The sequence below is a fragment of the Colobus angolensis genome, unplaced genomic scaffold, assembly GCF_000951035.1.
Source record: "Colobus angolensis palliatus isolate OR3802 unplaced genomic scaffold, Cang.pa_1.0 Scaffold158, whole genome shotgun sequence".
Taxonomy (NCBI): Eukaryota; Metazoa; Chordata; class Mammalia; order Primates; family Cercopithecidae; genus Colobus; species Colobus angolensis.
In genome coordinates, this window is record NW_012114688.1 from 5,444,361 (window position 1) to 5,460,533 (window position 16,173).

The window sequence follows — 16,173 nt, forward strand, 5'->3', positions numbered from 1 at the left end:
TTTCCACTATGATTGTAAGTTTCAAGAAACCTCCCCAGCCATGTGAAACTGTAAGTCAATTAATCCTCTTGCCTTTATAAACGACACAGTTTTGGGTATTTCTTCATAGCAGCATGAAAACAAATGAATACAGACAAGGATGTAGAAAATTAAAACATCATAGATGTTGATATAGATATACTTGGGGAAAACTCTCATATATGTGGGCATAAGAAGAGCATACGCCCTTTGACCTGGCACTTCCACTCCTAGATATTTATTTTAGAGAAAATCAGGCAGATTGGTGCAGGCAAACATGTATGAATGTAATTTTTGTTTTTGCAGTGTTCTTTGTCATGATGAGAGTGGAAATAATTTTCCCTTGGCGGGAGATTGTACAAACAAATTATGCTTTATTCAAATTATGGACTACTCTATAGCAGTTAAAATTAACAATTTAGAGCTCTATGTTTCAATATGGATAAATCTCAAGAAACATAATTTTGAATAAAAAAACAAAAATGCAAATTATACATATAATATGAAAATGTATATGCAAATATAAATTCACAAAACAATAGGACATAAATTTAATTGATGTATATAGATATAGTAAATGTACAAAAACATGTATGGAAACAGTACATAACAGCGTCTGGATAATAGTTATATTTGGGGGTGGGCTTGGGGGAAGAAGTAAAAGAGAATAGATTGGGAGGGGAGGGTGTTTCTGTGATTTTTCTTTTACAAAAAGAGAGTCATGGAGCATCCAGTGATGTGATCCTGGCAGAAAGGCAGGTTTTAATTTCCCCACAATTCCTCCTGGAAAACAAACAAATCAATTAGGATAGCCAATAATAAACACACTGTTAATGCCTTAAATAAAAGTCGAAGGCAATAAATTCCCATAAATTTCAGATTATGAACAGGAGTGATAAATCATTACAGCAGTATAACAGGAACAAGAACGAAGTTGTGTGGCAGGAATACTGAAAAATGAATAAGGACAACCTATGTATGTCACAAACTTGGGGTATAAAAAAATTTTCTACAAACATCTACTAAAAGAAGAAGATCCTATATTCCTTGGGTGGAAACATGGGAAGACGTGTGAGAATGCCCAGTGAAACTGGGTAAAGTCCTCAGAATCTTCAATTTGCAGATAAGATTAAACAACTGCTTGCAGACATGAAAAGATGATGGTTCTAGGTTAATTTAAATTTATAATTAAATGTCCACACAATTAAGCCATTAGCTAATTTCCATTTAGTGTTAAATGACATAATAAAGAATTAGAGAAATCCAGAATGGGAGGCATTCTATAGAACAACTAAACTAATTTCTATAAGTCAATGGCTGGAGGAAAAGGGGGCAGAGGAAGAACTACTCTAAGAGTGACCTAAAAAACAAACATATTAAAATGTGGACCTTGCTTAGATTTTAATTCAAATAAACCAAAAACACAGTTTTGAGAAAATCCATACATTTGGTTAAGACCAGTTGTAAGATTATGCCAAAGAAACATGAGTGATAATATTGTGGTTTTGTAGTGGATCATAATTTTTAGAGTTATACTGAATTATGATGGGGTAAAATAATACCATCTGTTATTTGCTGAAAAATACTTCAAATAAGAAAAAGCATGTTTTAAAAAATAGGTTAAGTAATCCCAAGTTACAGTAATCTAAACAGTGTGGTAGTGACATAAGGACAGTCATATGGATCAATAGAATAGAATAGAGGTCCCAGATAAACCCTTGTGCACACAATCAATCAATCAATCAATCTTTGACAAGAGTGCCAAAACCATACAATGGTCTTAAAGGCTAGTACTGTTAACAAATGGTGTTAAGAAAACTGGATATCCACATGTAAATGAATGAATTCAGATCCTTACTTTACACAATATACAAAAATAAACTCAAAATGAATTAAAGACCTAAGCATAAGACCTTAAAATATAAAACTACAATAAGAACACAGGAGAAAAATTTTATAACAGTGGATTTGGCAATGTTTTCTTGGATATGACACCCAAACCACAGGCAACAAAAGCAAAAATAGACAAATGAGAGTACATCAAACTTAAAGCCTTTTGCACCTGAAAGGAAACAATCAGTAAAGTGAAAAAGTAACCTACTAGATGGGAGAAAATATTTCTAAATCATATATCTGATAAGGAATTATATTCAGAGTACATAAAGAATGCCTATAATTTAACGACAAGCAAACAACCTAGTTAAAAATAATAGGTAAAAGCCTCAAACAGGTATTTCTCCAAAGATTTATAAATGGCTAACAAGTGACAAGATATTCAATGTCACTAACCATTAGAGAAGTGCAAATCAGAACTATATTGAGATATCACCCATTAAGGTGGCGATATGGTTTGGCTCTGTGTCCCCACCCAAATCTCATGCCACATTGTAATCCCCACATGTCAGAGGAAGGACTTTGTGGGAGGTGATTGGCTCATGGGGGCAGATTTCCCCCTTGCTGTTCTCGTGATAGTGTGATCTCATGAGATCTGATGGTTTAAAGTTGTGTGGCACACTTCCCCCTTCTCTCTGTCTCTATCCTGCTGCACCATGGTAAAATGTGCTTGCCTCCCCTTTGCATTCTGACATAATTGTAAATTTCCTGAGGCCTCCCAAACATGCTTCTGTACAGCCTATGGAACTGTGAATCAAACCTCTTTTCTTCAATTACCCAGTCTCACGTAGTTCTTTATAGCAGTGTGACAATGGACTAATACACATGGCCACTGTTACAAAAACAGAAAATAGCAAGTGGTATTGGAATGAGGAGAAATTGCAATTCTTGTGCACTGTCAATGGGAATTGACAGTGCAGCCACTGTGAAAAACAGTATAGAGTTTCCTCAGGCAACTAAAAGATGCAGTTACCATATGTTCCAGAAATCCCACTTCTGGGTACATATCCAGTAGAATTGAAGACAGACTCTTGATGATATATTTTTCATATCCATGTTCATTACAGCATTATTCACAATAGCCAAGAGGTGAAAGCAACCCAAATGTCCACTGACATATAAATGGATACAGAGAATGGAGTATATAGATACAGTGGAATGTTAGCCTAAAAAGAGAAGGAAATTCTGTCATGTGCTATAATATTGATGAACCCTGAAGACATTATACTAAGTAAAATAAGCCAATCACAAAAAGACCAACACTGTATGATTCCACCTGTATAAGGCATCTAAATTGGTCCAACTAATAGAAAGCAGAATTGTGGATGTCAGGGACTGTGAGGAAGGGGAAATAGAGAGTTGTTTCTCAATGGGTATAGAGTTTCAGTTTTGCAACATGAAAAGCTTTTAGAGATCTACTGCACAACAATTTGACTGTTGTTAAACTATTGAACTGTACACTCAGAAATGGTCAAGATAATTTTTATGTTAAACATGTTAAAATGTGTTTTCTACCATAATTTTTAAAATAAATAAATGAATAAATAGGTTCTGTGAATGTGACAAAATCTTGATAATTGTTTTATCTTGGTGATTGGTGTATCTAGTACTACTTTAATTTTGTGTCTGTATCAAAGTTTTTATAATTTTTACAGAAAAAGAAATTTTAATTATGACAGAGTATTAATATCTGTTCATTCAAGGAAGGGAGCAAACCGGTGTTTTCTCTATGTTTGGAATATCTCATCATTGATAAAATCCGAAAGTAATAGCAGTAGCCAATTGGCAACATAGAACCTTAGGTTTACCCAGTTTGAATCTATGGGTCATAATTCTCAATAATCTGGAGAGACAATCATATTAATTAGTCCAATGAGACCAGTGGAGATTGTATAATCCAAATAGAGTTGCATTGAGGATGTGTGGTCAGTTCTGAGAGAAGCGATATGGGCTTTCAGAGTTTCCAAAAAAATGTTTACTACCGATTAAAAGGACAAGAAGGATTTTCACGGTAGATCAAAAAGTTTAGTAATACGGCCTGGATGTTTCACAGCTTGATGCCACTATCTAGTTGTGCCACTAAGAGATCCAGAGACTCTTATGCTAGTTTTTTCACTTCTCTGAAAGAGAAAAAATGCTTGTGGACTTCCAAGGTGTTTATCACTATACCCTGATAGCTGAAGATTATAAATAATATTTTTATTTAGGGGCTGTTAACAAAGTTGTCAGTTATCTTTATGACCTAGCCAAGATAACTCATTAGCTTTTATATGCGATTATTGAAGACATAAAAAAGGTACAAAAAAGTTAGCTGGGTGTGGTGGCAGGCGCCTGTAATCCCAGCTACTTGGTCAGCTGAGGCAAGAGAATCACTTGAGCCACTGAGGTGGAAGTTGCAGTGAGTCGATATTGTGCCATTGCACTCCAACCTAGGCAACAAAAGCGAAACTCCATTTAACAAAAAAGAAAAAAATAGACATTGATAGTAACATCAACATCAAAACAGAATTGCATTTCCCCAATTCAAATAGGTCACAAATGATGATCCAAAACTTAACTGAAGCAAAACAATCAATTACTGAAGACATTTGCTCTGTAATTTTATACCAACTCTTTATCATGGTTTTTGTTTTTCAACTTTTTAAGGTTAGAAGGTGTTTCAGAATGTGACTTAATAAGAATTTTTTAAAAGCTTACTTTTTTTTACTTTTTATTTTGAAATGGTTGTGAATTCATAATTTGCAAAATGGATAGTTCTTGGGCACCCTTCACTCGCTTTCTCCCAGGGGTTACATCTTATATTAACTATAGTACGATGTCAAAACCGGGAAATTGACATTGGTGCAATGTGGTGTATAGTTCTATGCCATTTTTTTTATATGTATGCATTCCTGTAACAACCGCTAGAAGCAAGATATGGAATTCTTCCACCACCACAAAGATTTGTTGGTGTTAATATTTGTTGGTGTTAATAATTTGTTGGTGTTAAAATTTTACAATTTATGTCAAATGTAGAAAACTTGCCTTCTTTTAAGTCTCTGTACCCATCTTCCCAACCCATTTATAAAATTGTTGTCTTAAATATTTTCTCTACATACATTTAGATTCATATCGGAAAATATTGTACTTTTAGCTTTGACTACTAAACTAAATTTAGAACACACAAGAGGAGAAGGAACGTCTTTTGTATTACTTATATTTGTTATTCTTGATGTTTTAAGATTCCTTCTTTAATCATTTCCATTCGCTTTCAAGGGGGTTTCTTTAGCCATTGTTTTAATGTATGTGGCTTGTGAAAAATTCTCTTAATTTTCATTAATCTGAAAATGCATTTATTTCCTTTTCATTTCTGAAGGAAAATGTTGCCAGATACAAAATTTGGGTTTGACAGTTCTTTTCTTTCAGGACTTGAAATTTGTTGTACCATTTCCTTCTGATCATTGTGAATTCTGATGCGCAATCCACTGTCACTCAAATTGTTTTTTCCTCTGATAGTCAAGGTGTCATTTATTTCTTGGTGCTTTCAAGATATTTTGTTCTTAGTTTTCTTTTTATTTTGATATGGATTAGCATGGATTTCTTGTGTTTGGATTTAACTTATTTTTATTTATTTATTTATTTACTTATTTTTTGAGACAGAGTCTCACTCTGTCACCCAGGCTCAAGTGTAGTGGTGTGATCTCCACTCACGGCAAGCTCCACCTCCCGGGTTCACGCCATTCTCCTGCCTCAGCCTCCCGAGTAGCTGGGACTACAGGCGCCCGCCACCGCGCCTGGCCAATTTTTTGTATTTTTAGTAGAGACGGGGTTTCACCATGTTAGCCAGGATGGTCTTGATCTCCTGACCTTGTGATCCACCTCAGCCTCCCAAAGGAAAATATTTTCTTAAGTGCAATTTTAATATCACCTAAACTATATATTCTTGGCCCTTGTTCACAAATAATTCATGACTACAGTTGCAATAGTAGTAGAAACACTCATCATTCACAGCACATAAATTGAGGCCAGTTTGCTGGGGATAATTTCTGCTTATGTATTCTGCTTTATAGCTTTATTAAACAAAATTTTATATTTTTACACAATATTCTTAGAGAAAAGATAGCCATAAAATACATAAAAGACAGTGAATGTCTCAAGAACCATTGGTATATTTGCTCAGCCGATTTTGAACTCTGTGATCCTAGAAAGTTCACTTAATCTCTTTATAGTTCACATCTCAATTGGTAAAATGGGATGATAGAGGCAATGATCTACTGAGCTCAGGAATTGATACAAAACACAGATTCTTTCTGTTTGTTTCTGGCATGACATAGCTTTTGGTTATTTCATTGCTCTTTAGCATCATCTATAGAAAGCACACAGAAAAAGGAAACAACGTTGAAACAAATGCATCACTTTTAAACTTTAGTTCCTAAATGTACCAGTAATTATAATTGAGGTATGAACTGCAGTCACTTTTTCTAAGACAAACTTTCTAAAATTCTATTATTGCCTGAAAACCTCAGTTCTGTGGGTATAGTTTTCCTGTTATTAATAAAGACATTTGATCCTGAGTTTTAGCAAACAACCTGACATACTGAAAGGGGAGAGTGTCCTGGAGAAAACAGGAACTGTGGAATTAGGAAACTGATATTTGCCACTGAGTCTGGGCCAGTTTATTGAATGTCTTCAAACCTCAGATTTCTTATCTTTCAGAAAATTGGGACCAACAAAATATACCCTAAAAAGATTATAATGAGAATTTGAACTACATTACTGGTCAGACGGAAATGACATAAAACATTTTTATCAATATGCCCTATCCAGGACCTGTGTTCTTTCTCTGAGTACCTGAGTAAGCTCCTACCAACATTTGGTTTTTCAGCAGTAAAATAGAGGTAATATCTGTTCTAACTACCTCACAGAGTTATTCGTTAAACAAAAACCAATAAAATTACTTTTATTTATTGCAAAATGATATATAAATAATGTTCACTAAGGTTTTATGAAAGTTGAAAAATTATTAGTTTTTTTAAAAATGTATTTGAATAGATTTGCTTAGGTTGAAACTTCAATAAGGTGTTAGGTGTCAGACACATAGAGTTCAATGATCCGCCTTGAGTTTTTCCCCACTGCTTTCTCATTTTGCTGCTAAGGGTAAGCACCACAGTTGGCCTGTGTCAGAACTGAGAATGAGGAGAGGGCTGCCTTTGCTGCTTCTCACTGTCCCCTGCTTTCTCTGCAGTGCCCACTGTGAGATGCTCCTATTCTCATCCTGAATTTCATCCTTTTGCTCACTACTTCCATGAATTATTCCTTAGAAAGAGCAAAGAATGAATTAAATAATTAATTTTGAGCATTTGCATAACAATACAAAACAATATCCTTTTTAAAGATTTGCCACAATTTTAGTTTTGTGAAAAATGTTGGAGTCATGTATCTATTTAATCACCATTTTCCATTCTGTGTCTTTATGGTGCCTAGTCTGTCATATTCTCATTAGTTTTCTGTTTTTCAATTTGTCAATGGCTTCACCTGTGTGCCTTACAATTATTTGGCTCTTTTTATCAACTTCATGAAGATTTGCATATATTGCAAGATTTACAATTTTAGTTGGCACTATATGTACTTGGCACTGTAATTTTACTGTATTATTAGGTATTTACAGTATCTGGTAATCAGCAATAAACAGATAAAAATGCTTTGACATAATGGATGAAAATACAGGCTAGTGATTAATTTACCAGTGAACGTATTTGTGTTATTAAGACCTTGCATTCTTACACAAATGCCAGTTGCAGGAACTTGTAACGAATGCAGAAGGAGGCTAGCTATGACTGTATTTAAAAAGCACTATTATTATTATTCACATTTTACTCATGAGAAACTGAACCTTAGCCATGTTGAGGAAGTTGCCAAGAAAGACGTTTCGTATGGCAGGGTCAGGACTTGAATCTGTATTGGTTTGACTTTCCGAGTTCTTCAGACATCAAATAACTTACAATTTGGTTATGTGTTTTTGAGGAAGAACAAAGAAAGAAGAAATGAGTCAAGATAATACAAGATAATAAAACTGTTAATCAAGTGTACAATTATGTGACCTAGACTATCTGTTTTTCATGAATTCAGAAAGAGTATGGGACCGTAGTATTAGAGTGGGCGGGGGGGAGTGGGCGCTGGATTTGCAGATCATTTGGTAATGTCCTCATTATTTGGATGAGGAAACTGAAGTCAAGACAAGTAAAGTGATTGTCCCAAACTAACAAAAATGGCTCTTACAACTAGAACTCCTACTTTTTTCTAAGATAATTTTGTAACTAATTGAAAATAATATATATTCTGATTGTGAGATTAGAACTTTTTAATAATGTACAACAGGCACTCAAATAATATTTTATTCAATGTCATTTTATTCAACTTCACTTCTTAATAACATTGATAAGAAAAAAATGTGATTCCCTGTTGGGGCCACTGTCTGTGTGGAGTTTGCACATTGTTATGTCCAGAGTGGGTTTCTGCTTGGCTACCTGAGATGCTGGGAAGGACTTTGGCCACCTGGGACCATGAACTGAAATAATAGGGTAAATAATTATCTTTCTTGCTTGTATTAATCTTTCTTAAATGAATGTACAGCTTACATTTATCTCAAGGTTTAAGGTTAGAAGGGTTTTGTTTTTTATTTAGAAGTTTGGTGACATTTTTGTGAGCAGAAATACGCCATAAATATTTGTCTCTTTTTTATATTAATTACCCTATGGTAAAACTGACTTCAATAGTCATTGTTTCACTTAAAGTTGCAGTTTTCAAGAATCGACCAATGATGTTATGTGAGACCTTATTGTATATCATAAACTTTTTCAAACTGGAGAAGAAAAGACCATGAAAGAGAACAGATACTTAGTACTATGGTGACACAGAAGAGGCAAAGAAAAATGTAGAATGATTCATCCATTAAACCTGCCTATATGGAAATTTATATAAGGCACTGTTGGGTCCTGTAGCTAAGGAATTATTGAGTAACTTACACAGTCTGTTAGGGAACAGAGACACTTCTACAAAGAATACTATAATGGAGTAAGAACAATTTGAAAGGAAAGTCACATAGTGGTATGGCCACTAGGAGTGGGGAGTTATTAATTCAGCCTAAGGGATTCCCACTGATCTTGTTATAATGCTTCACAGAAGTGACAATTAAGTTTACAGGGTAACTGAAGGGCAGGGAGTTATTCCATCTAGAAAGAACTGCAAAGGGGTAACGTATTATAAAGCAAACATGTCAGGAATAGCAAGAAATTCAAAGAGGTCCTAAATACTTATGCAAAAGCTTTAGAGATGCGTTTTGAAGAATTTTTGGCTTGTTAAAATTGTAGAATCATTCTGTCCAGAAAGGTTTTGCTCATTTCTAATTTTGCTTAAGTCAAAAATCCTTCAGAATGCATTTCTAATTTTCTGGTGTTAGCATTAGCAGCCTCCACATCAACATTCAAAGTTTAATAATCAGCACAACCTGTAAGTGTTGACCACCCGTGATTAAATGCTGCATCACCTTGGCTATGTTTGCTTTTATGCCTTTGAAGAAATGCGTAGACTTTGCTAGGCTACTGGCTTTTCAGTTATAAAGGGACACATTTACATTTTACTCCATAAATTTGCACAATCATTGTGTGTCAATCAAACATAAATAAAACTTAAAGAGAAAAGAATCAATTAGAATTAACTGAAATAGCACTGACTAAATGTGATCTGACGCAATGAGAATCTTCACGGTTCCATTAGCAAAAAAACAAAAACAAACTTCTCTGTATGGTATCTGCAGCTTGCTGTGTGTTTCTCTCTCAGAATATTTATTATTCGTAAAACTTACTTGTTTTTTTTCTTCCAGAAAGCAAACTCTCATTTCTTAACATTTTTATGCTTCTGTGGAACTCTGGCTGTTAAAGTTTACATAAGAACTACTATTTCATAATAGCTTACCTGTTTGTTCCCTTCCCTCCTTGGAGCTCAGGAACTAGGTCTTGAGGGGAGGGATGACATATTAATCATCTAGAATTTCCAGTATCTAGCACTTAGTAGTTGTTTAATCAATGAAAAGTGTATGATTGAGAATAAATGAATAAAACTGTTGTGAAAGCCCCATTCATCTGACGATCTATATATTGGCCAGGGTGGGCCTGGTAAGAAGTAAAATTTAGTGTCTAAGAGAGATTACCCTGAAATATTGGAATTTTAGGGAACCAAAATTAGCACCTCTTTTTTTCACCCACTCTTGAACTTATGAAATGAGATACATAAAACAAATGGAGATTTAAACATACTAAGTAAAAAGAAATTAATAGTAACTGGTAAGTTCTTTAGAGATTATGACTTACATCTGCTGTCAAAATAGTTCACAGATACTTCATTCCCAGGGTTAGGAAGATTTATCTCCAAGTCATCAGCTTAGCTGGACAGTGCAGGGTCCTCCTATTAAGTGATAGGCAGTAGAGATATTGTGCTGAAAAAGTCCTGCTTTCATACTGTTGAAGTGAAGTGAATGGATAATTTCGATATAGTGTAATGGTGAAATATATAGGGAATTAAGGGAGGACAGGAGAGAATCTCATAGCTTTGACTTAGAAGACTCAAGGAATGAAATATCCAAGATGTGTTTTGAAGGAAGGATAAGAGTTGTCTAATAAAGAAGGGAATGTTCTAGACCAGAAAACCAAACCAAAGAAAACAAACATGAAGTGTTTGAGGCACAAACCTTTTTGATTTTAATGATCAGAAGGTAGAAGATGAATGGAGGGAGAGAAGACAAGGAGGAGGAAAAGAGGAAAGAAGGGAATAAGAATGAGACAGGAGAGCTTCCTGAGGATGGATCAGGAAGGGCTTTGCAAGCAATTTTATGTATTATCCACTGGACCCTCTCCTAAGGGAACAAACAGTGGATAACTGAATGGTTCTTAGCAGGAGGATAGCAGAATAGATCTTTCACTGTGTGAAACACCAAGAAAGATCGCAAAATAAACGGGAGGCTTGAACTCCAGGAGAGGCAGGGAAGTTGGAGAGAGGACAACAGATGGGAGACACTTGTAGGATGTAAAGTCAAGAGGTTTGGTGGTAGTTTATTTAAAGAAGGGGGTGCTGATGCCCAGGTTCTCTGTCTTAGAGAAAGAGATGATGGGTCATAACATGAGCTACAGCTGCATCTAGTTGCTGTGGATTTATTTGCTAAAAGAGGATTTTTTTTTTTTTTCTCAGTTTCAGCTGGGACAAATACTCTCCCATGTTCATCTTTGCCCAATATGTGATCCGGAACAGTTCAATACAATTAGCAACTTCAGATCATTGGCAGGACTGAAATAGCAAAGTGTGATATCACCTACAAATTAAGATGTATTACTAAGCATCCTCAGAGTGCTTTGGATCTGTATGATTAGCTTCCCCATTGATCATGCTTTCAGGCTGAATTCTCTGAAGACTGTCCTGTCATCAGAGAATACAGATGCCTAATAATCCAGATGTAGCTGGTTAGAGGATTCTACTGCTAGAAGAACATTTTGACTCTACTAAAGCCAACCCTCTTCAAGAATCATAGATCATCAAAAAAATCTTTAAAGCTATTTAGGACAATGTTTTCAATCCTGGGTCAAGATCCATTCGTGAGTTATGAAATCACTTCTGTGGGTTACATCTTGCTTACTTGTCTTAAAAACTGAACTAGAATGTAATAGACTAGAATAGAAAATATCAAAGCACATCACATATATAGCAAATGGATTTTTTTTTGTGAGACAAGCATGGATGGGAACAGAGAAGAAAGGCATTTTGGTAGCAATAACAATCTGAACGAATGTGGAAAGGTAGGAAAACATAAAGAACGTGTGGAGAATATCAAGTAGTTCATGAGGCTACGGTGAGTATAGATGTAGATGATTTGTAGAAGATAAAATTGGATAATCACTGAATCCCATATTGGGACATGAAAAACAACTCAGGAATTAGTATGTCATTCAGTAGGCAAAGGAGAATCATGGAAGGTTCTTGAGCAGGGAATCTACGTGAGGGAAAGTTTAATATGACAGCAGTGGGGAGGATCATTCTTTACAGAAATCAGGTAGCAGTTGTAGCAATAATCCAGACATGGGGAACTAAAAATCTACATGTCAAATTTCTTCCTACCTCAGAGCTTTACATATGCCATTCTCTTTGCCTCGGTCACTCTCCACCACAGCTTTTACCACCTTATTCTAACTATTTACTCCTAGTTTTTAAAAAATATATTAGTCAAAGTTTTTATCTAAGAGAAATTTTTTGACCTCCCCAAGACTCCTATTATATATGTCACTCTTTTGATCAGGTAATTAATGTGCTGTTATTTCACGTCTGTGTCCTCTGTTAGAATGCAATGTCCATAAGCAGAAGGAATCTCTCTTGTTTACAGCAGTTATCTCTAGCAATTAGGGTGCCTTGCACACTGTTGACTAATAACTTTTTGCTGAATAAATGAAGGAGCTGTGACAGTTACCATAGGAAAAAAGAAATCAACGTGGAGGATATTGGAAAGGAAAATCAGCATGACTCAGGGATTTACGGGGTCTTACACCAAGGGAAAGGAAAAGCCAGAGATTCAGTCATTGCTTTGTAAACAAACATTTGTTCCACATACACTCTGTGTAAGGCACTGGTGCTGGGCCCTGGGAACATGGAGATGAATAAGATATAATTTCCTCAAATCGAGATACTCACAGTTGGCAATCAGGAAATTCTTATGTAACTCTTACTTATAAGCCAAGTACTTTTTTGTTTAAAGCGCTTTATATACATTAACTGGACAATAACTTTATGAGGCAGATACTATTATCATTCCCATTTTATAGGTGAGTTTTACAGAAATTAAGCCAAGGAGAGATTAAATAACTTGCCTAAGTTCACACCGGTAAGTGTCAGAACTGGGATTTGGTTGCTTTTTCCTAACTACTATGCCATATTGCTTCTTTGATTTTTGCAAAGTGGCATTATAATAGGTAGTTCAGAATGCCTGGTCCAGAAGCAGTCCAGAAAAGAAAGTGGCCATCTATCCAGAAGGGAGAGTCAAGGAAGGGGACGCGACAGTGTCACATGGAAAGAGTGATAGGGAAAACATTCTAGGTGATAGCACTTCAAGGCAAGAAAGTATGAAACAACATGATGTTTTGGGAGATCTACAATCCATTTAGAATTCCTGGAGAATTCCTGGAGGGAGAAGACAACAGATAAAGCTACTGGTAAGGTCAGCAGAAGAGGTTTGTCTACCACTCTAAGGCACTGAGACCTAATTCCAAAGGTTATCACGAATACAGGCATATCATAAGCAGTAGGGGTGTGGTGAAGTGGGATATGATCCAAAATCAGACTTGCTGATTAGAAATACCACCTTAGCAGTAGTGAGGAAGGATAGGTTTAGAGCGTGAGCTGGAAATAGACAGATTAGGAGGTGACTGCAATCAGCCAGGCAGGAGATTATGAGGGACCCATTTAAGGCATTAGTAGCGGACACAGAAAGAAGAATTTAAGAGCACTGCAGAACTTGGAGAGGCACTAGATGTTGGGAACAGAAAGGAAGCAAGCTAAGGATCTCTCCAAGGTTCTTGACTTATAAAAGCAGGCCACAAAAAGATGGGTGGGACAACAGAGATGACAAACAGTAAGTTATTTTTGGAACATGTTTCATTAGTGATGGGCTGACTTCCTGGGTAAAATGTCCCATACTTGACAATGTGGGGTCTTTACTTACTAAGAAGTTTGAAGCTCACAAGTGTTAGTGGAAGTCATGGATGTGAATGAAGACATGGAGGGAGAGGACAAATCCGAGAACTAATGGAGGGACTGAGCACAGAACCTTGAGGGATCAGTCACAGCAGGGGTGGGAAGAAGAGGAGCCGGAAGAGAAGAGCAGAGATGACATGACCATAGAGGCAGGAAGACACTCATCTGGAGCCACATCACAGAAACAAAGATGCCACACCTTTCCTGGACTGTCATCTGGGAAATTCCTACTCATTTGTTCTTCAAAGTTCAACTCAAGCACTTCCTTCTCTGGGAAGCGTTCCTTGACTGCCCCCTTCCATGTAAATCCTGTTTCCCTTTGCTGCCAACTGCTACTTGTGTACAACTTGAACTTTAAAGAAAGTACCCCTTCATATCCTTCTGTCTGAACACCTGTCTTAACGCTTGGCTGTAAGCACCTTGGGGGTCCCATACCACGTTGCTGACCAGAAGGCTTGGCCTATAGAAGATGCCTAATACATATTTGCTGAGTGAAGCACTGTAGGAAACATTGAGTATCATTAAGACTTCCACAGAAGAGTCACTGTAAAATCTGTGCCAACTGTTGACGCTTCTAGAACACAGACTTACTTTCAGTTTTCCAAATAACCTATGTTGATCTTAATGAAAGCCTTCCTATTAATTACTTTCTGAAGTCCTAATCTTATTTCAGAGGCCAATTACATCTTCTATGAGTATATTTTCACCACCAACCTAGAGATCAAACCACCAACAAAGCCCGAGTCCTGAGTTAATCATCCTTCTATACAAACTGTCTTATGCATATTTTTCTTATTGCACAGACTAAACATGTTATAATGATGGGCTCATCTCTGTGTCTTACATCAGGATGATGAGACTATGAGCTTTTCGATTGAAAGACCAATGTCTTGAAGATCTGTGGCTCCAGCAGTTATCACAGCAGACAAGCATTTGGTAAGACCTTGGGATAGGGAAGAGGAATTAGATGGTGCCTTGATTTCTGGCCATCAAACAGCCACCGTCAGAGGGCACTGGCAGCTCTGTCAGGCTGAGATTGCTTGAGGTGTTCCTGCAGTCTGAATCATAGGCTGTTTGCGATTGAACTGTAACTCCAACCCGGACTTCTGCATTTTTCCCAGGCAGCAGGATAGGGGGTGTATGCTCTTACTTCTGGATCAGCTTGTCTGCTCTGATTGCCTTACTGGATTTTAAACTACTCTCTCTGTCTCCATGCTAACTTACAGCCTGTTCTCCTTACCACATCAGAGGTGTGTCTAAGAAACAGTTCTGCTCAAAGCATGTTATACAAGGTTTTTCACAATTGCCTCAACCTGCCTTTACAGTTGTATATCTGCCACCCGTCCTGGTTCACCACCACCCTGTCAATACAAAACTCTCTGCTGTTTCCTGAATAGACCACAGACGCCCCCACACTAGTGCTCTTAGCTCGGGCTGTTTCCTCTTCTGCAAATTCCCTTCTCCACCTCTAAGAGTTCTAACTTGTCATGCAAGGCTCTTGTATTATTTACTTGATAAAGAGTTCTCTAATCATCCAGGTAGAGTTTTTTCTCTCTGCTCTGTGTTGCAGGCTTTTAAGAATGTACCTCTATTATGGCTTATCACACTATTCATATTTTTTTTTTTTACTTATTCCTCTTCCATAGTTTAATATTCTTCGAGGGCAAGTATCAAAATCTTCAAGGAAATCTACAGGCTGATTACTTGCAATTAAAAATGTCTGGGCCAGGCGTGGTGTGGCTCATACATGTAATCCCAGCATGTTGGGAGGCCGAGGGGGCAGATCACTTGAGGTCAGGAGTTTGAGACCAGCCTGGCCAACATGATGACGCCCCATCTCTACTAAAACTACAAAAACAAATTAGCCAGATGTGGTGGCAGGTGCCTGTAGTCCCAGCTACTTGGGAGGCTGAGGTGGGAGAATCCTCGAACCTGGGAGGTAGAGGTTGCAGTGCCGAGATGGTGCCATTGCACTCCAGCCTGGGTGACAGAGTAAGACTTTGTCAAAAAAAAAAAAAAAGTCTGGAAAGATAAAGGTCCTGACATAGTCACTAAATATGCCCATGAGGCCAGGCTAGATCTTAAGGAAGCTCTCCTACTTGGAGTGGCAAGACAGAAACTTGCAGGTACATTATTTACAGATTAATAAAATCCTTCAGTGGCTCAAATTTATCTCTGCTTAGATTGCAAACAGACAGCATTTGATTCACAGTCCTGTCTTCCTCATCCACAAAATACATTACTAAAAATCATGAGAGGCAGGGGTCTGTAGGCCCTCTAGATTAATTTTATTTGCTGTTTTTGGCCTATAAGATAAAAGTCAGACTCCTAAGCAAAACATCCAGGGTTATTATACCTTAGATATACCATGCTGTTGTATATCCCAGGCTTTTACAAACACCGTTCCCACTGCCTCCAATCTGTGTACCTTTACCCAGTCCCGTTTTTCCCAGCAGCCATTTAGTTCATCTAGTATACTCCTATGTCACCTTT

The 16,173-nt window shown here is 36.8% G+C and overlaps 1 protein-coding gene across 4 annotated transcripts in view; it reads right to left on the reverse strand.

Annotated features, from left to right (window-relative positions):
* PTGER3 (prostaglandin E receptor 3 (subtype EP3)) overlaps window positions 1-16,173 on the reverse strand; it is a 208,185-nt gene that overhangs the window by 12,856 nt on the left and 179,156 nt on the right. For 2 of the 4 annotated variants that reach the window (XM_011936909.1, XM_011936911.1), the window contains one exon: window positions 10,325-10,353. The exons of 1 other annotated variant lie outside the window; for it this stretch is intronic. In XM_011936909.1, coding sequence (XP_011792299.1) covers window positions 10,325-10,353 — 29 coding nt within the window. Of the gene's footprint in view, window positions 1-291; window positions 802-10,324; window positions 10,354-16,173 lie in introns of those variants that run through there. One more of the 4 variants, XM_011936914.1, reaches the window with a different exon arrangement.